At 36.8% G+C, this 24,603-nt stretch overlaps 1 protein-coding gene across 1 annotated transcript in view; it reads left to right on the top strand.

Annotated features, from left to right (window-relative positions):
* The window catches only part of LOC140145947 (pikachurin-like), a 249,429-nt gene that overhangs the window by 108,748 nt on the left and 116,078 nt on the right, over nucleotides 1–24,603 (top strand). Inside the window, 1 exon segment of the mRNA XM_072167684.1 lies at nucleotides 23,751–23,952. Coding sequence (XP_072023785.1) covers nucleotides 23,751–23,952 — 202 coding nt within the window.

Genomic DNA, 24,603 nt, shown 5'->3' with positions numbered 1-24,603 from the left:
CATCTATAAAGACACAGTTCTTTAACCCCAATACATTTCCACATTAATTACAATGACCTTTGAGTGTCTTAGGTACCATGCTCATACACCACAACTTGAGGTCAAAGTTTCAGCTATGATTATTGATAAGAGGTTATTGGACTGTGGAAGTAGATATGATACTATTATGGTCCAGGTATGGTCTCAGTTAATACAGTGTACAAAGACCCTCTTCATTTTAAAAAGTGCTTCAGGAACTCATCACAGCCAGAGTGTCATTTTTAATAACAACCTGGTTTTAATAATAAACACGCCTTTCCCCTCCCAAAGGGGTAACGTCCGTATTCACGACTGATAACTTTTATTAACCGAACAAGAATTGTTTACAGAGCTTTTGTACAACAGTGCAATAAAGAGAACGTCCGTGTCAATGCGTCTTCCTCTTTTGACAAAAAGGTACTGTGCTGTTATAATGGTGTCGTGCCAAGCTTTTAGCAAACAGTAATTGGGTCTTACTCAGTCCCATTGCTGATATAAACCAAGCAAACACAAAATGTGTTGCTAACATTTTCATACCAAAAAGGTGCTCAAAGTTTGCCAGAAAATGTTCATTTAAATGTCCAGTTATAATTATCATATGTGTATATAAAGGTTATTAAAAGATTTTGTAAAATTTTCAAACGTTGCCTCAATACATTTTTAAGAACCCAACATTAATGTTGGTAAAACATTTAATAGCTTTTAAATAAATATTTTTAATACTTTTTAGAAATATATTTGTGTGTGCTGTAAAGTTGATTCAAAGAATATAGCCTTAGTTGGGATATAAAAATAGTTCTTTAACTCTTTCCATGCGGGTGTTGACAGCAGACGACAAGTTTCAAAATTGTTTTAAAAACTCAACAATTTCGGGATTGTATATTGTTGTGACCATATTTGGAATCAACATGAAAAAAATGCATTCACATGAGTACAAACAAGCCTAGTATCGGTTCAGTGGTTCTTAAGATAGCTCTTGATATTTTGAGTAAATATCTCAAAACTTATGACTTTTTATGTTGAAGCCAATGGCTAGCATGCAGATCATTAAACATTAATTAAAATGTCTGCTGTTCATCAAAACATGAAGTGCATGCAAGTAATGATAATGCAGCAATGCTTACACACGTACCTGTACGCTACGCTTCTTATATCTGCGTTGCTTGATAATGATGATTATGTCGGTCACAGATGTAACATGCATGTAACAAAGATCCAAAGTGCAGTACTGCAATTCAGGTGGAAATTTTTGGGTCACTTTTTTTTTGCATTTCATTAATTGTGTGTTTTCTTCATAAGGCCGTGTAAAATTAATATTTTGGTTCTCGCCCCTCCCTCCTCAATTTCTGGGATTTGTCAGATTTTTTTTTTTTTTAGATTTTTCAATTTTTTAGACTTTGGAATGATTTATGAAATCTTCATACATATAAATAAGTTTATTAGAGAACAAGCATCACTTCCAAGTCTTTTTGTGGTACTCTAGGGGTTTATCCTCAGAATCTCACATTTGAAAAAAAAAAAAAAGGGCCTCATCGCTTCCTCGAGCACTGTTGGAGAAGACCGAAAACTACTGACAATGCTAATTTTACATTGGAAAAAAAAAAAAAAAAACACCTCCTCCCTCATCAATTCATGAAAATCCTCTGGACGAGAACCAAAACATTAATTTTATACGGCCTAAGATAACATTTTATTTGGGGTGTGCATCTCAAGATGATAACATTTGATTCATTACCTTCCATCTTTTGAAGATAGCTTTTTATTATTAAATGCTATCTTCAGAAGATGGCATTTTATTATTTATGGTTAAATACCACTAATTATGTATTACACAGGTTTCAATGGGAAAATGGCTAATTTTGGATGGAATTTTCTCATATTCAGAACTCTCACAGTTAAATGCCACTAGTATCAGGTGAAACTAAACGCATCCCAAAAAGAAAGTATCCAGTTTGATTTTGGTCCATAAATCAAAGATGGGGTCTTAAATCAAGACCTACCATAAGTATGTTACAGATGAATTTATTCCGCACAGTTTGTTACCTCATTTGTCCAAATCGATGCAAAATTGATGACACAATGACTTTTTATATGCAATCACCTCAATGTTAAAAGTTGCAGTAAATTCCTATTGATTTGGCCCTGCTACTCAATATGGGTAGCGATAGATCACGAGCATGCGCCGCAGATGTCTGGCAGTCATTGATGCAGCAGGAGGACATACCAGATATTGACTGTGAAGTGTGAAGGGCAAAACATTGAGTCTTAGACCGTCTCTGTTATTGTGTACCTTTATGAAGAATCTTGAGAAGCAGGAAAACCACATCAATAGGGATTATTGCAACTTTTAAAATTGGGGTGATTGCATTTAAAAGATCACTGTGTCATCAATTCTGCATCGATTTGGACAAATTAGGTATCAAACTGAGCGGCATAAATTCATCTGTAACATACGTTTGGTAGGTCTTGATTTAAGACCCCATCTTTGATTTATGGACCAAAATCAAACTGGATACTTTCTTTTTGGGATGCGTTATATGATTTAGATGCCAAATGATCAAAAACTCAACATGGTTTACCTGAGACTTTTCTTGTTTTAACGCACTGAACCGTAAACACCTTAAAATGGCAGTGCGCCCTCGAAGCTGAAAGTTACAATATGGTAGGGCGAATATTTACTAAAATCTGAAGCCGTGCGTATGATTTTTGGTACTATTACAACAAAAGTGTCATATAATGAGAGAAAATATACCATTTTGAAGCATCAAACCCTATAAAGTACTTTTTTGGCTATATAACTTGATCAATTTCAGCAATTTTAATGCCATGCAAACAAATAGTTACTCATCGTATTTCCATGTATCACCAGGCCTATTAGTGGTATGTAACCTTATGAGCTATCTTCAGAAGACAGCATGCTATCTTCAGAGATGGCATTTTATTATTTACGTGCTATCATCAGAAGATAACATTTTATTATTTACGTGCTATCTTCAGAAGATAAAATTTAATTATTTATGTGCTATATTCAGAAGATGGCATTTTATTATTTATGTGCTATCATCAGAATATGGCATTTTTTTTTTCACAAGCTATCTTCAGAAGATGGCATTTTATTCAATAAGTGACCATCCATGAAGAATCAAGTGTAAAGTCACACTTTTGAGTATCTTCGGTTATTAAACAGTTGAAATATCCATTGAACAAGCTTTAAAATGGTATATCACTTATCTTAACTGCTTGGGAAATAGGTGCTCAAAAATCAATTTTGCTCTTGAAATTCCTTTGTTTTCTATTAATTTTTTTATTGGTCCATATCCATATCTCTGAACAGAATAAGCATTGATGACTTTACACTGGGTTTGTGTTGGATGGTCACATATGTTTTGTGATGTCTATTTTCTTATGTATTTTATTGTTTTTTACTCAATATTTCTACCTTTATCTCAATTTCAAATTTGCCACCTTTGGCCTCCATGGACCAGATTGTGTCACATATCTATACATCATTAGCATACTTAGCTGATAGTTATTACCTTTTGTAGGGCCAAATTTCCAAGATATACTAGTATATATTGTATCTGCCTTTTTGCCATATTTGTCTTGTTATTGCTCAACTTCAGATTTGCTGCCAACGTCATGAATGGATCAGATGACATCATAGTTTGCAAACATCAACGATGTTGTGAACTATTTGAAAAACTTCAAGTCACCTAATTTTGACACTTACAAGGGATCATTTCTCTTTTCACAGTATTCACACTGTAAAGTTGGAAATTTTGAGAGGTTTTTAATTTTGTGCTTTTCACAGTACATTCAAGAAACACAAAACTTGAAAACCGACAAACTATTTATGACCCATAAGCCTTTTACTGTGAATAAAAAAGCTACAAACTGTTCACAGATAAAATTGCAAAAAATTAATACCTGTAAAATATCCAGCGATAATGTGAAAACAAAGTATTCAATACATTTCTCACTCATGCCAAGTTGGCCATATGTGTCTCCACTGTATGTCATTTTATTCTTTTGTTTACTATATTTACTTGTGCACCGTCACCCCAGACGCGTTACTTTCCGATCATGTTGCCTCTTACTTATTAGCGGTCGTCGTCGCAGCAAATCTGTTCAAGTCACGTAGGTATGCATTGTATAAGCTGTCATGTTATTAGTTAAATTTGATAGAATGATGACTGCATGAAATCAGGGCAGGGGTTTTATACTATCCCACAATGCAATGTTTTTTGATCAAATGACACTGTGTAGAACCAGGAGAGGGATGATTAGTATCTTACAATGCAATGTGATTTGAGACATTTTACCGAATGATGACTGCATGAAACAAGTGGAGGAAGTAATATCCACAATGCAATGCAGTTTGAATAAGCCATTATGTTATTAGTTATATTTACATGATGATATTAAACTTGTGGATGGATAAATAGTATCCCACAATGCAATGTGATTTGAGGAATATGATATGACTTGTTTTTACACGACGAGCAATTTGAGACCATTTTCGTTGAAATCGGAGCATTTTTAATTTTTGGCCCCTTTGCCAAAAAAACTGACCATCTCCCAAAATTTGACCTTTTTGCTTATAACTCAAGAACGGTATATCGCAGGTAGGTCAAACTATACTTTTTCTGAATCCTTGCAATGAGAGGCATAATTTGGTGTGCTTGTTAACCAGATTTGAGTAACTTTGAAATTTGACCACTGTGTTGACCTTTAACCTTGAATATGGCCGGAGTGCCGGGAATTATTTTTTGTTAACATCTTGAATGTGTTATAGGACCATAAAAGGAAGCTAAATAAGTTGGTTTGGTAGAGTCCTGGGGGGGGGGGGGGGGTCATCATTAACTTCCCATAGATACTGGCTGTAGTGTCAGGATATTTGAATTCCAAATCTCTTTGGACAAGTCACATTGGATTATTCCATTGGAAATCCACACACCCCCTGTGGAAGATATGACCGTAATCTTCCACACATGGAGTGTGAATTTCAAATGAGGTTATCTGAATGGGTGACACCATTTGAAATCTACACTCCCTGTGTGGGAGATTAAGATAATGTCTTTCATAGGGGGTGTATGGATTTCAAATGGAATAGCCTATTGTGCCTATAAATCAGAAGTACATTAACCATATGAGAACTGGTTATAACCTTTCTGACAACATTTCTGATTGGTTAATTGCATGATTTATTCATCTGACTGACCAATTAAAATACATCTTCTAGATAAATGCTCAATCCTCTTCAATCCTACCACCATTTTTATCATGTTGCTGATTGGCTCAATAAATCATAATAGTCTGCTTGGAACCAATCAGCATGTAGAACTGATGGGGTTATTCCATGTTCAGTCAGAATTGGACACTGACTATAGGTGACATGCTCCAACTACCAACTATTTCCTTGTTAAAAATATTAATATAAAAACATGAGAGTGGGTCTTGATTCACAAAATCTACCATAACACTAAGCACATCTATGCATATAGTAAATATAGCTCTAGTATGTTGTGATTGGATTTTTAATTTTGAGCATCTATATCATTGCTGTTTTTTGTTGCCATTGGCAATGGTTAATACAGGTATAATAAATTTTCATTGAATATTCTTGAAACAATGGAATTTAAATGAATGTGACTTCTTCTTTGGACTTTAACTCAAAATTTAACTCATTTTGCCTACAAAAATTGAAGCCTGTGTTCAAAGATAGACAACAGGGGCTCTAAGCCACCATTATTATCATCAAATACTTTTTTACTCTTCATTATTTATCCATATGCTCAAGGGATAATCAGATAAATGTTTTTCTTGCCCACCAGGGGCGTACCGGGGCCACCAAGCCAAGCGGAGCAAAATCTCCAATTCATCCTGCTGACCTGCTACTCAAAATTAGGACAATTGTGGCCTGGCCTAAAGCCAGACCATTCCTTTGGTCAATTTTGTCCTGGTATTTCTAGGTGAGGGTGGGAGGGGCAGTTTGTTTCAGTGGTGGCACGGGGGGGAATGCCAGTCAGATCTCTTACCCCCCAGTTGCCCCCCTCAGTAAAAACCACTTTTTGGGTAATTTTTGTTAATTTTGCCTTTGTTGATTTTTGCCCCCTCTCCCTTCACTTTGCAAACCCCACTTCCCAAAAAGAATGACTTGTGCAACCACTGGCATGGTTTATTACCACATTTTATGCTTGTAGTAAAAATACCAAAATCTAATAGTTTAGACCTGATTAGACATCAAAAGGTTCAGGCTGTTCCCCTTATCACATCACTGATCTTGATTGTTTGAATTCTCTGAAAATATAATAAAATTAATTATTGTCAGGTTGCATGATTGTTCTTGTGTGTAAATTCCTCGAAAATTAGTTTACAAATTATTTTTAAAATAGATTAAAGTTTTTCTGTAGAAATGCAGTGGACCTTATAGGATGTGAGAGCAATTCCTAGAATAGCCAAATGAAATACACCCTGGGTCACTTTACTGTCCCACTTACTCCCTAACTCAATATCTATACCATGTTAAAAATAACCTGACCATGTTCAGAACATGTGGATTTTGTAACTCAATACAAAACAATATAGGTTCATTCACCATCTTACGGTATACACAGTGTAGTAGACCCCCAAACTGCACTGCTTCATTGTTGTTGCCCCGGGTTACGGATTTCAATCAAGCTCTTTCCGATTTTAAAGACCCGCTCAATTTTGATATATGCTAAACACCCCTACTAAAGGAAACTGTGGCTTTTTCTAGATATTGGCCACAGACATTTATTTCATTCAATATTGTTAGAAGGAACGGAATTGCACGTTCGGTGAAAAACAAATTTTCTACTCGTTAATGCGTTTTCGACTTCTGGCCTTTTTTTAATGCACTCACCACCAACTTATAATGACCCATAGGCGAAGAAATACTGACCAATCTGACCATATCGACGGCTACAAGTTTAACCATTTACCGCCGAAAGCGGACTCAGACTTGAAGTAGGTTACTGTGTGACCACTTTATAAAACAAGTGCTTTTATAGACTACGTTGATTGTGTGTTGTCCATTATAAGTGTGATTTTGAAGTATGAAGTACTTGCACTTAAAAACAATCAGACCTCTTCACATAAAATACGCATATACTTGTTATAAATTGAAACCTGTTCAGACTACATTGAAGAGTCTACCATTTATAGGAACACCAGTAAAGAAAGTACACATATATTTTTTCTCTCTTTCCAACCGAGTAAACAAAAACACTCGGGGATATATAGTACAGTTCGTTGATGAAAAATTAGAACGAGACGTGTAGTTTGTTGGTGCTACGTTCATACGTTCATCATACGTTCACCCCGTGTCTCGCATTTCTCTCGCGTAGAAATTGCCCGCTAGGTCGGGTGGTGAAGGTATCCCTTGCTGGTGTAACTGATCATGTTGGGAGCTAGTAGCTATCGGTACGTGGGATTTTTTTTGGTGTTCAAGTTAGGCTAGGGTTACGTTGTTGTACTGTTATTGATTGGCAGTAGCTCACTGGCTTTATGTGATTGCATGTACAATACTGCTACAATTCAGTGGTTTAAAGGACATTCCAGATTTTGTGGGTTTGGTTGATTTGAATATTCATGATGTACCGTAAAATGGGATAACTTCGGTCAGCGGGGTAACTTTGGTCAAATATATTTGTTGAAATGGTCATATTTTCGTACAGCAATATTGTTTTTAGTCATATTTGGTGGCAATTTGTTAAGAAATATATTTCGAAGAAATAATAATCGCTCATGTCCAATTTACGAAAAAATTGGGATTTTTTTCAGAAAAAATAAAAATCAATATTTGTGAGAAAGGATGTGTGCTTGATTAATTTTGCAAGGGGTCAAATGTCACAAAAAACAACAACTTGCCCATATACAGCGAAGATCAATTTTTAAAAAATGTTCATGGAATGTATATAATACTCTGACCAAAGTTGCCCCAAATGCAGGGTAACTTTGGTCAGGCTATTTTTAACCCCTAGGGCACCCTTATAAAATTATTAAAAAATCTTTTTCAACTTCAAAGTGTAGAAGGGAACCCCTATGTCATAAAAAAGAGATTATTAGAAATATAGTTGTGACACGATCAAGGGAAATGAGTCGGATGTTGCTAATATTGATTGTGAGATATTGGCAAACAAAGTGTTAAAATTCTTTTGTTTTATATTGTTTTCAGCGATTGATAAATTGATGTAACTTGCAAAGAAAATTCATATCAACATGGGGTTTTCAGTTTCAGAAAGCTCAAAATGTTCTCTTTAGGATCATATGTAAAACTCATTTTTGACCAGGGTCGACATGTGACTCATTCCCCTTGATCACGTCACAATTGGTTTTGTTTGGAAGCAGTGGTTTAAAAACTCTGAAAAGTGCCCAAAGTTACCCCATTTTACGGCAAATCCGTTATTTATTTTGAATAATACTGAATAAATGTTGCAGCAAAATAGCAACTTTTGTAAAAATTATCAGAACCCTTTATTGGGTTGTATTTCTCAGTTATTTAGGTGTATTCTACAGACATGTGGGGTATTTGGGTGTATTCCTTGTACATCTGGGTGTATTTATTAGATATTTGGGTGTATTATCATTTTTTTTGGGTGTATACTTCAGGCATCTGGGTGTATTCATCAGATATCATGTGGATGAATTTCTCAGACATGTGGGTGTATTCCTCAACATGTGGAGGTATTTATCAGATATTTGGGTGTATTCATCAGACTTTTGGTGTATTTATCAGACATTTGGGTGTATTCATCAGACATTTGGGTGTATTCACCAGATATTTGGGTGTCCACACAGGCTTGTAGAGTGTCAGGGAAATAAAATGTGTGCAAAACTCAAAATCAGTGAATGCCTCTTTAAACATGTTAAAGACCTACATTCTGATTACTCGTCATATTTCCATCATTTCAAAAATAGTTATTTTGGAGTCGTTATTAGTTCTCTAATTGTTTGCTCCAGGCAAACACAAAACGTTTTACAGAAATGTTTAAATGTCAAGTTATATAATGAATATATGCAGGGTAAAATAACATTCAAAAGCATTATTAAAAACTTACTGCGAAAAACATTTTAACATTATGTTATTTAAGTGTTGACAAAAAAATTTACAAACATTTTTGCCAAAAAATAATTTAAAATAACATTTTGACAACATTTAAAATTTTTGGTTTTAGTGTTTGTCCATAAAAAAGGTTTTAAAATTTTTTCATGATATATACACATGACCCCATCATGACCAGATAAAATGAAAATTATTGAAATGCTATCTTCTGAAGATAGTACTTGATGAATGAAATGCTATAATCTGAAGATATAGAACATAATAATCTGAAGATAGCAAGTGATTTATTAAATATTATCTTCTGAAGGTAGCACTCAATGAAAAAATACTATCTTCTGAAGATAGCACATGAATAAAATATTATCTTCTGTAGATAGCATGTTTTTAATTAAACATTATCTTCCGAAGAGATCTCATAATGAATAAAATGTTATCTTCTGATATAGCATGTAATGAATTACATGTTATCTTCTAAAGATAGTGCATAATTAATAAATTACTATCTTCTGAAGATAGCATATAGCCCTATTCAATGAAATGTTATCATCTTAAGACTCACATACGTATACTGAATAAAATTATTGAAATGCTTTTTTCAGAAGATCGCACATGGTGAATAAAATGCTATAATCTGATGAATTTTATCTTCTGAAGATAGCACATAATGAATAAAAATGTTACCTTGTGAAGATAGTATTAATTAAATGTTATCTTCTGAAGGCAGCACTGGATGAATAAAATGCTATGTTCTGAATATATAGAATTAACATAATAATCTGAAGATAGCATGTTATGAATTAAATATTATCTTCTGAAGATAGCACTCAATGAAAAAATGCTATCCTCTGAAGATAGCACATAATGAATGAGATGTTATCTTTTGAAGATAGCACATTTAATTTAATATTATCTTCTGAAGATAGCACACAATGAATAAAATGTTATCTTTTGAAGAGAGCATATTTGACCCGTTACAGCGAAAGGTACCTTATGTCGGCTGCTACTTGTGTCTCTTTTTCCACATTGTTGGCAGAAAATATCAAACAATAATGACAATCTGAAGTGGCGGTCATTTCAAATCATCTCCAAGTCAACGAGGTTCAAGAATGTCATCTCATTGTTAGTGGGTGGCCTATACAATACAATGTTTTTGTAACCCACCACTTGAACAGGGATTAGTCATAGCAAATAAAGACTGGAGCAGTATAATAACAAACAGTTCTATATGCAGGTACAAGCTGATTATCCTCTTCAACAATAGGATTAATGATTGGTTTGGAATGCATTTGGCACTAGCAAAATCAGACATATGTAGCATCCGACTTAGGGTACCTTTTGCTGTAACGGGTCACATATGTGACATGATCAAGGGGAATGAGTCACATGTCAACCCTGGTCGAAAATGAGGTTTACTTATGTTTCTAAAGAGGACAATTAGATCTGTCAGAAACTGAAAACCACATGTTAATACCACTTTTCTTTGCAAAGTTACGTCAATTTATCAATCGCTGAAAACAATGTAAAACAAAAGAGTTTAAACACTTTCTTTGCCAATATCTCAAAATCAATATTAGCGACATCCGACTCATTCCCCTTGATCGTGTCACATATAATGAATAAATTGCTATCTTGCTATCTTCTGATGATAGCACAAGAACAATAATATGCTATCTACTGCAGATAATGAGGGTGAAGCCCCTGATTATTGAAAATTAAGTGTCAGGGTTAGGGTAAGTGTTAGAATTAGAGCTATGGTTATGTTTTGGGTTAGGGTCATGTTTAGGACTTAGGTCAGTGGTGTAGCCAGGGGTGAGGAGCGGTGCCCACCTGCTAATAATTGCCGTCGGTTCATCTTAAGCTGTCGGAAAATGGCTGACCTTGCCCAAAAAATAATTACGGTCAACAATAAACAATAATTTTGTGTGAACTGCATGTGAAAAAAAAGTACATATTGAACTTAAATTAATTAATTTTTTGTAAGATTTTTATAGTGTCTATATTGTGTTTTTTTTTGTTTTGTTTATCATTCAATTCCACCGCACTGCTTCTCAATTAGATATTGGTTTGGCAACGTTTTTGAGTATGAGATAGATGCAGGCTCATGCAGATAAGGTACTGCCCTTTACCATGTTAGGGCAGGCTCATGCAGATAAGGTACTGCCCTTTACCATGTTAGGGCTGGAGTGTGGATGAATCATCTTATAAGCCACAAACAATATATATGCCCCTTTAAAATCCCTGCAATGCCAAGAAAGAAAACTCCTCGTTTAGTGAATGTAGCTAGTTTTTGGTTTCTTGTTTTAATTTAAATAGAAAATTGAAAGCCTGTGGAGAAAGACAGTTTTTTTTTCATTGTGAAGAATACGCAGCAGTTTGATTGCTATTTAAATCTATTGACAGCATTGGCACCATATTCTTTAAAAGTGTCCAGTAGTTTTGGGTGAAATTCTGTAGACTATCTATCAAATCTTTAGTCTGCTAGAGAACAATGCTTATATGGAGTAAAAAGTATCACTTTTAAATTAAAACAAAAAACCAACAACAAAAAACTTGTATAGCGCAACTCAAAGCACCATTGTGTGTTATTGCTCTGCATGATGGCCATATGCTCCAACATAAAAAGTTTTGAGATATTTTTTTTCAAAATATCAAGAGCTATCGTAAGAACCACTGAACCAATACAAGGCTTGTTTGTACTCATTTTAATGCATTTTTCATGCTGATTCCAATGGTGGTCATGAAAATTTACAATCCTGAAATTTTTGAATTAAAAAAAAAAGAAACTTGTCACTTCCTCCATGCATGTGACCATTGTGAATATCTAAGCAGCAATAGGATGCATGTGGACAGTCATGGATTAATACCCTAGTCTTTTTGAAACTGGATACATGTACAGATATGGTTACCTATGCAAGGGACCAATGGCTTATCATCCACTCCTAAGGACGTAGTCTTTTCATGGTCCATTCTAAATGTACCATGGGGAGAGTGGACGTCTGAATTGAATTTAAATTAATTTCAAACCTTTTTCCTCCCAAAATTAATACCCCATCAACAAATCTCCAACACCAGGAATTGAACCTAGGACCTCATGCACCAAAAGCAAGCACCCTTAAACCATTAAGGGTTGACTAAGTATCGTTGGTCAAGGCAACCAAAAGGTCGATTATTATTGAAAAATAACACCTTGATGTTTTGTAAAAGTTCATTCTACAAATCATATACTTTGAACACTTGGCTTGATTTATTGTTGTTAAAATGAGTTATGTACGTTTTACAAAAGTGTTGTTGTTTCAGCCCTCTTTACAACTTAACTCAATAACCACAGGACCTACAAAATCATATATGTGGTATTTGAATTCTTGTTCACACTTGCTATGAAATGATCAATGCAATTTTTGCCAAAGCTCACTGCTATTCGCAAGATGCTGTGAACTACCAAATCGTAACAGTTTAAAATAGTTACTAACCTTAAGCCACACTCTCCATCTCCAAGGAACAAAATGGGAATTTTTTTAAATATGTGAATTAAATTGAAATTAAATGGTGGATTGATCCGAGAAGATATCTTACTCTTCCCAGAATCCTTTGCAACATGATGCATCATCCCATTTCATCAAATCACACTCCCATTACATTTATACAGGTTCCATTTGTTTTTATTTTGAGAATAGACTGGCTAAGCATGGGTTGATATAGGTCAAGAAATATTTGCACTATCTGGATGTGCTCTGTTCATTGAGGTTTTGCAAATCAGAAATGGGAGCAATGCATTATGGGAAGAGTAAGATATCTTCACTGTGATTGACTGTGCAGAGTGAAATTTGCATTCCACTTGTAAAGAGTTGCTCTGTGTATGGCTACTCAAAGAGTGAGTTTTCATTCTCGTAAATTTTTGATTAGAAGAGATTTAGTCACATTTAACCACACACAAAACGTTAATATGAAGTGTTTGCAGACATTTGAGTAGTATTAATTCAAAGACTCCATAGAAAATGTTGTTGAAATTCAACACCATATGACAAGGTAGTTAATGTAAAGCTTGCTAACATTGTAGCACTCTTTCAGAACTATAGCATTATCAATCGCCAAGGCACAGTTCTTGAACAACAATAGTCAATATGTTTGTACTTTATAGAATGACTTTTGTATATGTGTTGGGTACACAAACTCATACTCCACAACTTGAGGTCAAATTTTGAGCTATGATTGTTGAATGGTGGTTATTGAACTTTACTGTTGGAAATGAGACTATTTTGACTTTCTAACATACTCATCTATTAGGACACAGTCCTTTAACACCAATTTGTATGTACAACCATAGCATGAACTTTGCATGTGTTTGGTACAAAAACTCATACTCAACAACTTGAGGTCAACTTTTGAAGCATGGTTGCTGAAGGGAGGCCAATGAACTGTGGCACTGAAAATGAGATTATTTGACTCATAATGGTACCTTTTGGTATTGACTTCTAATGGACATTTGAGAAGCATTCATACAGGAGTGGTTGGAGACATTTTTACAAGACAAGTTAAAATAGATTGTGTTCCTTAGCAGTTGTTAATGTCACAGTTTGCTTATCTAGTAGCCATGACAGCTCTCTTCTTGATCATAATTTTGATTGAATCATGAATAGTCCGCTTATAGTACTTTCTGATGACAGCACTTTTTGATTATATTTTTGAATAAAGAATTTTAATTAAACAGCCATGTTACTGTCAAGGAATTCATCAACTGAACTTAAAAATGATGCAAGTCATTGAGTTCTTCAATTCAATGTTATGTACGTTCTGACAGAAAATATTCACAAAGAAATTTACTCTACTCCTGATTGATTTCAGAAAAATACAGCACTAATTTTGTTGGGTTAAAAAAATATTATCTTGTTTTGCCAAATGAAACAGGTAAATCATAGTTGCTTTAATTAGTTCTAAGTGGCAAAGAAAGTCAAAATTTTGTGTTTGGTCATTTTGCGAAATAAGGGCCAAAATATGCATTTTTAGGGTGTTTTCTACAGATTTGTACACAAACTGATATTTCCTGTGTGTGGATGTTTTGTGAATTAGAAAAGTATATAACAGAGTATTAAGGTGGCACGCAGGATCACTCAAAGTGGGACATTTTAAAGATACAATACAAAATAATGTTTAAAATTTCTGACTTTGAGTGATCCTGCATGCCCCCTTAATATAAAAAGTGCACATCTGTAATTTCACATTTTCATGACACATGATTATTATGTGGGGCAAGTAGGTTATAATCTTCAGGTCTATCTATCTTGAAATGTTTCAGAAAAAAAAATAGTGACCCACATAAATGTAGCTTATTGAAACGGGGACAAACACAGGCATATTACTGACTAAACATGTTGCCTCTCAATTCCGTATCACTTAAGCAATCTTGCGGCTTCACAAGTTTCAACTTCTGTCACCGAGTCCTCCCTAGACAATGTTGAGTTACACACCAGGGGACGGTTTCTCGGTCTGTGCGACAGAAAGAACAACAATGTGCGTTGGAAAGATCAACAACTGGTGCATCAAGTGTGGTCAGTTGCTGGTTGGTGATGGTTATCGCTGGCGTTAGGTTCAACACTTCAAAAGCTGAAACCTGAAATGATTGAATATCAGATTCTAGTGATACTTATCATCTGTATTAAAACTACAGTCATACAATGTCCTACATCTTAAGATTTGGGAATTCTTGAGGTGTTTTATCACCTTGGTGTAAAAAAAGGTAAAAGAGACAATCCTGTATAAACAGTGATCGGAGTGCCCATCTCTTTTATTGGCGATTGGGCCAGAATCCTCCATGTAATGTTGCTATAGGGGGTCGCTACACCTCCTCCGCAGCGAGTCTGTTACCTTCCCAGCATTTAAGAATGCCGGTACCCATTTATACACCTGGGTGGAGTGGAGTAGAGTAATCGAGATAAAGTACCTTACTCAAGGGCACAACATGATGGCGTCACCGGGGCTCGAACCTGCAACCTTCCGATTATGAGTCGGAGCCTGTTCCGCTCGGCCACCGTGCTCCCGGCCACCAATACCTTGGTGTATTGGAATGCAAATGTCTTCATTACAGATAGTATTGAATCGTTGTTTGTTGGTCCAGTCAGACAAAATCATTTAGAGAAAATCTCTGATAAACTGAAATGAGAATTTAGGGTACAAAACAGTGTTTGCGGAATTGTGAAAAAAAAATCTTAAGAAATATTACCAGTGTGAATGTCTTATATGTGATGCTGTCATGCTTGTGTTTCGCTGCATCAATGGAGTAGAACTATATTCAATAAGCTCCACTCCATGATAATAGTATTTATTTGTTTCTTTGTTTAAAGCCACAGATTTGGGTCCTGCTAGGACCAGGTTCACGGAAATTGCCTATGCCACTTGTCACTTGTCTCCATTTTGCAAGCCTCATTTTGCTCAAATCAGGTTTGGGATGAATGACCTTGGAGGCACCCATAGAAGAACATTGCCATCCTCATCTGTAAGGATGCAGTTCTAGGTGAAATGACCTATGATACTCCATATCTTGAGGTCAATTTCTGTTCTTGAACTATACCGTTGTCAATGAGACAATTTTGGTCCAAATTATCATTATGCTTCCCATAATGCATTTCTCCCATTTCAATTTTCTGTACTGATTTGCCATTTAGTGCAAATGTGTCGATAGTGTTGAAAAGTACCTCAGTGAACAGCACATCCAGATCTTGCCAAATATAATGTATTTCTTGACTATGGACCCATATTTAGCCAGTCTATTCGCAACATAAAAATAAAGGGAACCTGTACAAAGTAAAGGAGTGTTATTTGCTGTAATGATGTGATGTGTCATGTTGCAAAGGATTATGGGAAGGGTAAGATATGTTCTCTGGATGCAATCATGTAAAATGAAGCCCTTGGCTGAAAAAAAGAAAGACAAAAATCAATTCTTTTTCATCAAATTTGTATCCAAAATACTTGCACATACTACACTAATCTAAAATCGCATAAAAAGATCATAATAGTCATGTTGCAAAAAAAAAATACTAAAGAGATTTCACTGCATCCCAAAAATCCATTTCAATGACAGGGCTCATTTTACCTGACCAGATTCACATGTGAAGTGGTGTATTAAGTTACAAGAAAAAATATTATGTTTGTTATTGAAAATTGACCTTGTTAATGGTAACTTATATGTACTTATCATGTCATTTACCTGGTAGGAGTAATGGGGTGAATGGAATAGATAGGAATGTGTTGTAACATAAAACGGGATATTGTGTGCAAATTGCACTAAGCATCCTGATTGAGTGGGTCAAAAATGTTAAGACAAAGAAATACAAAGGCAAATTTCCATGTATGGAGGTGTTAGAACTTCATATGAGGGATCAGAGGCTTTTTTTCACTTATTCGTGGGGGTCTACCCCAAACCCTTAACCCCACAGAAAGATCAAACTGATAGAAACCCTAACTATTGTTTCAGTGAACTTGATGCTTGAATTTTGAGTTAGGCTTGAGAATAATCCCACCAGATATGTTTTAGGGTTGGGATTAGGGTTTGATTAGATCATAGAGTTGTCATCAGGGTGGATGGAGGTTGCTTGGTGGAGTCCCATTTCCTGGCCGAAATTTGCCCAACCTTGCTGACCCCACACTCATCAGTAACATGGCCATCCCACAGAACATTTCCCATTTTTTTGGACTGCCTGATCTAATTTTGCCCCAAAATTCATCTTGACAATGCTCTTTAATGCCCGGCTTTTATGGTGCAATTTTGCAACTTTACTTTCTCATAATTATAAATAATTTATTGCTCACAATCCCTTATCACATAATGGGCTATTCCATTTAAAATCCATACTCTCCCTGTGGAAGATTTGGAAATACCTTCCATATGGGATTGAGTATGAATGTCTTATGAAATGAACACATTATTGGAATACAGCTCCAGAGAAAGATTCAACCTGAATCTTCCATAGAGGGGAGGGTGAATTTTAAATCTAAGAGCTGTTAAATGTGCTAATCTAATTTATTCATATTTATTTCGCCTGTGGAAGATATTTTCCAAAAAGTTCTACAGAGGGAGTATGTACTTTAAATGGATGAACCCAATGGTATAGAGAGATACGCAACCCATGGTACCTCCAAACCGTGTCAGTTACTCCCAACACCTAATCCATGCTAGGAAACTGTCTTCATCATCCGTTGCTCTATGTACCAGCGTGATCTGAACCAAACTAAAGGAGGATTTTGTGAAATCAAGATATGCAAACTTAGGGATCGTAAAAACAATATAATACATAAGAAAATCTGCATTTTAAAAATGCTTAACTTTGTTACCGATAACATCAGGGGTGTAATGATGACATCAACAGCACACTTGATTATTGTGTAAACTGATGATGATAATAACTAAATTTTCAAAATTGCCATCTTTGGCCTGATTGGATCAGATAGTGGCACATAATACTAGCATTATTTACATCACTCATTGGGAAGATGAAATTTAAGTGAATATGGATTGAGAGGATGAAATGTATTTTAATAAACTTGTGTTGAGATGTTCTATATCTATAGAAGAGGGAAAGTTGGTAAATAGAGGTTGTGCTGTATGTGTGTGCTTTTTCCTCATGAAGGATAACAGGTTTTTAAACCTAACGCTAAATGTGTTTTTTTGCTATCGGAAAGGAAAGAAAGAATGAAAAAGGAGAGAAGATGAACAAAGAAGTTACTTTGCACCCCAGGGATTCAAACCTTAGACCCGTTGGGTGCCAAGCACAAGATCACCGACCGGTAGCCACAGTGGTTTTGCTAGCACGGTCAGCGATTCCGTGCGTATAAGACTTGGGCTGATTGCATCATGGTATCATGTGGAATGCATGCATGCATGCGCAGTGGTTTCTTTGTAAGATTTTATAGAGTTACGGTTAACAGATATTACAACTTATAATATGCCAGAATATGGTCATAAAAGGTAAAAATACACAGCAATACACATAAAAAACTTACACAAACTGTCAGGGTTGCCAAAAGATTTCAGCCCGAATCGCGGGTCAAATAATCGAAAAGTCGCCCAATTTTTCTCTTTACCATTGGTTTCTATGGGGCAGGAAACTATCAGAAGTCGCGGAAGCCAGTGTTAAAAAGTTGTCCAATTTTTTTTTTTAATCATTGGTTTCTATGGGACAGGAAATTGTCAAAAGTTGTGGGAAAAATCTTCAAAAGTCGCCCAATTGGGCTACCAAATCGCATGTTTGGCAACCCTGAAAACTGTGGCCAATGATTGCCCAAAATCTATTCATAGACCTGCTGAGACAATTTCTTTCAAGGGGGCAAAATTTAACCAAATTTGTCAAAATGAGCTAAAAAGTACAAAAAAGGCCTAAAAATCATACATATCAGGTTGGTCAACATGGGGGAGGGGTATTTGATGAAATGAGGGGATGTATTATGTTGCAAAGGATTCTGGGAAAGGTAATATATCTGCTCTGCTGAGATGCTCAGAAAAGATACACACATAATTACCTGGGGATATTACCAACAATGTATATAAGAAAAATATGGTGCGTAACATGGTCTGAGCAATTCTTTTAATTAAAATTAGTTTTCATGCGATATTTTAATTAGGTTTTCATGTGATACAAGTGTAAATAAATTAAAATCCGAATCTAGATGGACTTGACAAATTCGAAGAGTAGCCTTACTCGGACAAAATTACTATGACTGTAAATCAGAGAAGATATCCTACCCTTCCCAGAATCCTTTGCAACATGATAATCACCTCATTTCATCAAATGATACCCTTATTTCTCTGTACATGTTCCACTTATTTTCATGTTGAGAATAGACTGGCTAAACATGGGTCGATAGTTGAGTGGGAAAAAAACTGGGTGCACTCTGTTCATTGAGGTACATTTTGTCACTATCGACCCTTGTTGCTCTAGATAGCTAATCAGTACAGAAAATTGAAATAGGAGAAATGCATTATGGGAAGTGTTAGATATCTTCCCTGACTGTAAGTTTACTCCAGAAATCATACCATGTTACCATATGAAAGCACACACCATGGCATCGTGGGAGTTATGGAGAGTGTTGAATTTGCAACATGATGCTATGCTGGACTCATTCATGAGGGGTGTTCACATGAGAGCTTGATAGTCCAAGGCGCCATGATGCTATGCTGGACTCATTCATGAGACGTGTTCACATGAGAGCTTGATAGTCCAAGGCGCCATGATGCTATGCTGGACTCATTCATAAGGGGTGTTCACATGACAGCTTGATAGTCCAAGGCGCCATGATGATATGCTGGACTCATTCATGAGACGTGTTCACATGAGAGCTTGATAGTCCAAGGCGCCATGATGCTATGCTGGACTCATTCATGAGGGGTGTTCACATGACAGCTTGATAGTCCAAGGCGCCATGATGATATGCTGGACTCAAGCATGAGGCGTGTTCACATGACAGCTTGATAGTCCAAGGCGCCATGATGATATGCTGGACTCAAGCATGAGGCGTGTTCACATGAAAGCTTGATAGTCCAAGGCGCCATGATGATATGCTGGACTCAAGCATGAGACGTGTTCACATGACAGCTTGATAGTCCAAGGCGCCATGATGATATGCTGGACTCAAGCATGAGGCGTGTTCACATGACAGCTTGATAGTCCAAGGCGCCATGATGATATGCTGGACTCAAGCATGAGACGTGTTCACATGACAGCTTGATAGTCCAAGGCGCCATGATGATATGCTGGACTCAAGCATGAGACGTGTTCACATGAGAGGTTGATAATCCCAAGGTGACATGATGCTATGCTGGACTCAAGCATGAGGCGTGTTCACATGAAAGCTTGATAGTCCAAGGCGCCATGATGATATGCTGGACTCAAGCATGAGACGTGTTCACATGACAGCTTGATAGTCCAAGGCGCCATGATGATATGCTGGACTCAAGCATGAGACGTGTTCACATGACAGCTTGATAGTCCAAGGCGCCATGATGATATGCTGGACTCAAGCATGAGACGTGTTCACATGACAGCTTGATAGTCCAAGGCGCCATGATGATATGCTGGACTCAAGCATGAGACGTGTTCACATGAGAGGTTGATAATCCCAAGGTGACATGATGCTATGCTGGACTCAAGCATGAGGCACGTTCACATGACAGCTTGATAGTCCAAGGCGCCATGATGCTATGTTGAACTCAAGCATGAGGCGTGTTCACATGAGAGCTTGATAATCCCAAGGTGACATGATGCTATGCTGGACTCAAGCATGAGGCGTGTTCACATGAGAGCTTGATAGTCCAAGGTGCCATGATGCTATGCTGGACTCAAGCATGAGGCATATTCACATGACAGCTTGATAGTCCAAGGCGCCATGATGCTATGCTGGACTCAAGCATGAGGGGTGTTCACATGACAGCTTGATAGTCCAAGTTGCCATGATGCTATGCTGGACTCAAGCATGAGACATGTTCACATGAGAGCTTGATAGTCCAAGGTGCCATGATGCTATACTGGACTCAAGCATGAGGCGTGTTCACATGAGAGCTTGATAGTCCAAGGCACCATGATGCTATGCTGGACTCAAGCATGAGGCGTGTTCACATGAGAGCTTGATACTCCGAAGGTGCCATGATGCTATGTTGAACTCAAGCATGAGGCGTGTTCACATGAGAGCTTGATAATCCCAAGGTGACATGATGCTATGCTGGACTCAAGCATGAGGCGTGTTCACATGAGAGCTTGATAGTCCAAGGTGCCATGATGCCATGCTGGACTCAAGCATGAGGCGTGTTCACATGAGAGCTTGATAGTCCAAGGTGCCATGATGCTATGCTGGACTCAAGCATGAGGCATGTTCACATGACAGCTTGATAGTCCAAGGCGCCATGATGCTATGCTGGACTCAAGCATGAGGCGTGTTCACATGAGAGCTTGATAGTCCAAGGTGCCATGATGCCATGCTGGACTCAAGCATGAGGCGTGTTCACATGAGAGCTTGATAGTCCAAGGTGCCATGATGCCATGCTGGACTCAAGCATGAGGCGTGTTCACATGAGAGCTTGATAGTCCAAGGTGCCATGATGCTATGCTGGACTCAAGCATGAGGCATGTTCACATGACAGCTTGATAGTCCAAGGCGCCATGATGCTATGCTGGACTCAAGCATGAGGCGTGTTCACATGAGAGCTTGATAGTCCAAGGTGCCATGATGCCATGCTGGACTCAAGCATGAGGAATGTTCACATGAGAGCTTGATACTCCAAGGTGCAAGTTATGCTCCATATATGTGTCAACAATTTTCCATCTGCTTAGTAAATCATTGGATGATCGTAAGTGTTGGCTTGTTGATCTTCTTAGATTTTAGTTCTGCATTTGATAAAGTCGATCACAATCTTTTGCTTGGTAAACTTCATTCTATGGGAATAAGAGGTCGACTTCTTTTAGTGGATTCAAAACTTTTAGTACATGCCTAAGCAAAGGCTTATTTTTAAAGGAATGGTGTAATGTAACTTCTGGTGTTCCTCAAGGCTCTGTTCTTGGTCCAATTTTATTTCTTCTGTTTGTTAATGACTTAAATGGTGTGGTTTCTTCTTCTCTTTTCCAATTTGCTGATGATAATTCAATTGTCTGTCATATCTATGGTGATTTAGACCATAAGATTCTTCAGCAGGACATATTTTCCATTGGTCGGTTTGTAACAAACTTCCTTTGAACCTTTCAAAGTGTTCCACCATGTACATGACTAGATCTAAGTCTCCTAGATCCTGTAGTTCTTATATTATGGGCAGTGATGAGCTTAAAGAAGTTGATGCCTCGCGTATACTATCCAGAGAGGCTACACGCTCGGTTGAGTGCCTCCGCAAGGGCCACAAACTGCGGCTACATAGACAGTAGAGAGAATGCTTCCAGGCACCTTCTTTCGTGCTGCCCTAAATACGCTGGTCAAAATGAGTTTAGTACGTTTATGGATACCGGTACGGACTCTTTCTTTGGTAGGAGTGACTAAATCCGATAGTGAAGAAAAGTCAATAGTGTTTATGTCCATAATCTGCTTTTATTTTTATACCAAAACTGGCTATGTCCAGTTTTTATGCCAAAACGTGTTACGTCCAGACCAAAACTGGCTTAAGTTGAGTGTAAAGGAATTACTTATCTTTCAAACTTACAATCACTCTAAGGTTTTCATGTTCATGTGAACATTACCTCATCCATGCCCTGCATCACTATCAGCAGTGATGGTGAGTGGCAAGATGAGCTGGACAATGTTGACTTGTTTACATAATAAGTTCATGATATCTGTCCTATATATTCACAATATGATATATGTTCAGAGTGTATGATTGGTTTGGAAGGGCTATTCCAGTTGAAATCCATACACCCCATAGAAGACATGACTTAAATCTGCCACATTACACAGCGAGTGTAAATTTCAAATGGGGTTACCTGTATTGTCAATTGATATCTACACCCCTTTGTTTTTCACAGGGGGTGTATGTATTTCAGATGGAATAGCATAATGCTTACTGGATAGGCCTTATTAGTTTAGTTGAGTGCCAATATTTACACAACGTGGGAGTGATTAATAGCATCACACAGATCATGTGTATCCAGAACTCAGGATATTCATTAAAGAGACATTAAAGGAATATTTTGTGATCCTAGCATCCTCTTTTTATGACATTTTTCAATAGATATCTTCGAAAAAGGCTTATTCCCAAACTTTCAGTTGATTCTGATTTTGTGTTTGCGAGTTATGCATGATTATGTGTATTACACTGCTCCATAAGGCTGCTGTGTTGTAATTTCAAATTTGATGATGTTTTTTCCCTAAACAAATTAATCTGCAAGAAATTGTTTGTACATAAATATTACATATAGCCAGAGGTTTCCAGTGGTATAAAAATCTTTGTTTTTTTTGTTGAGAAAAGTAAGGCTCTGGATCACAAAATGCCCCTTTAATTTTTTAAGTTGGATATTTTGTAAATTACATGTTTGCATTTACGAAAATAAACATTGAAGCGTGACATTCTTACAACTTTTATTTCAGAATATTTTCTATTACAAAGTTGGCATAAAAAGTGTTATAATGGCGCTATGCATATGCTAAGGATCGTTGATGTCAGGATTTAAAATAAATGATATATTGGCCCAGGCCCTCAATATCGATAAAAATCGATAAATTAATCCAATTTTACTCATATCTTCGCCATATCCATATCCATACATGATAACCATCTGCTATTAGTTCATCCCTCAATGTTTTCATTTGTTGCGCCCAGTAGTATGATATCATCACACGACTTAGGACAATTAGTGGTTTTTTTTATCAGGTTCCCCTGTCGGACAATTTTAGAACTGTCAAGCTTTCGTCAGGAGCAGCTCTGACTTATTCAGGGCAAAGTACCTAAGAATGAGACATGTAGGCCGCCCCTTGTCAACAGAGAACAAGCAGGTCTCGCCTACTGCTAATTTAAAGTTTTGGTGGCTCTGAAAAGAGCCGTTCACTGAAGACTGCCCCGTGTCTCCAGAAAACAAGCAGACCTCGCCTGTCTGCTAATTTTAAAGGTTTGGTAGCTCTGAAAAGAGCTGTTCACAAGTATTAATTTGTTTTTCTCATTTTCTATCTCTTTTGTATCTTACAGCGTTACTTGTGAAATATCCCAACTTTTTCGGCAATTCCTACATGGAATTCCCAACTCTAGAGGGCATTTATCATTCCTTCGATATCGGGATAGATTTCAAGCCTAGATCAGCCAATGGTCTGCTCATGTTTAGCAGTGAGAGAGAGGATGGAACGGGAGATTACATGGCTATTATGCTTGTCAATGGACATGTGGAATTCAGGTAGGTGTCAATGAATCTGGAGCGTGTACACAATGCCAAAATTAGTGCAGGTATGAGCCTCCCAGCGGTTCAAAACCAGAGGTCCGTGGACCTGATCCAACACATATATACTATACTTTGTTTGACATAAAATTGGCAAAATTATTTCATGTTTGTTATTGTGTGCATCAAGTAAGTCCAAAATTTTACTCTTGTAAATTTGCCTAAGTACACACCAGTGACACAAAATGTAACACACAACTTAAACGTCTACTGCATGCACACCATTCTATCAATACACAATGTTATGAGTCTAATTTATTTTTGCCACTTACGAGCCAAACAAATTAAGAGATCTCTGGAACTGTGCATGCTAATTTCTGACAACAGTTTTTTGTAACAGTTCTTGAACACCATAATATGTTCCACTATTGAACACTGGTATTCTAAATATGAACGGCACTGTTCAAAGTGGTGTTCCAAATATGAACAGCAGTGTTCAAAGTGGTGTTCCAAATATGAATGGCAGTGTTCAAGGTGGTGTTCCAAATATGAATGACAGTGTTCAAGGTGGTGTTCAAGGTTTGTTCCACTATTCAACACTGGATATTCAAACCTAGAACACTACCTTAAAAAGGTGTCATAAAAAAAGGCGTCCAAAAATTAGCAGCT

This window comes from Amphiura filiformis, chromosome 2, assembly GCF_039555335.1.
Source record: "Amphiura filiformis chromosome 2, Afil_fr2py, whole genome shotgun sequence".
NCBI lineage: Eukaryota > Metazoa > Echinodermata > Ophiuroidea > Amphilepidida > Amphiuridae > Amphiura > Amphiura filiformis.
This window is presented reverse-complemented; position numbering and strand designations above follow the sequence as displayed.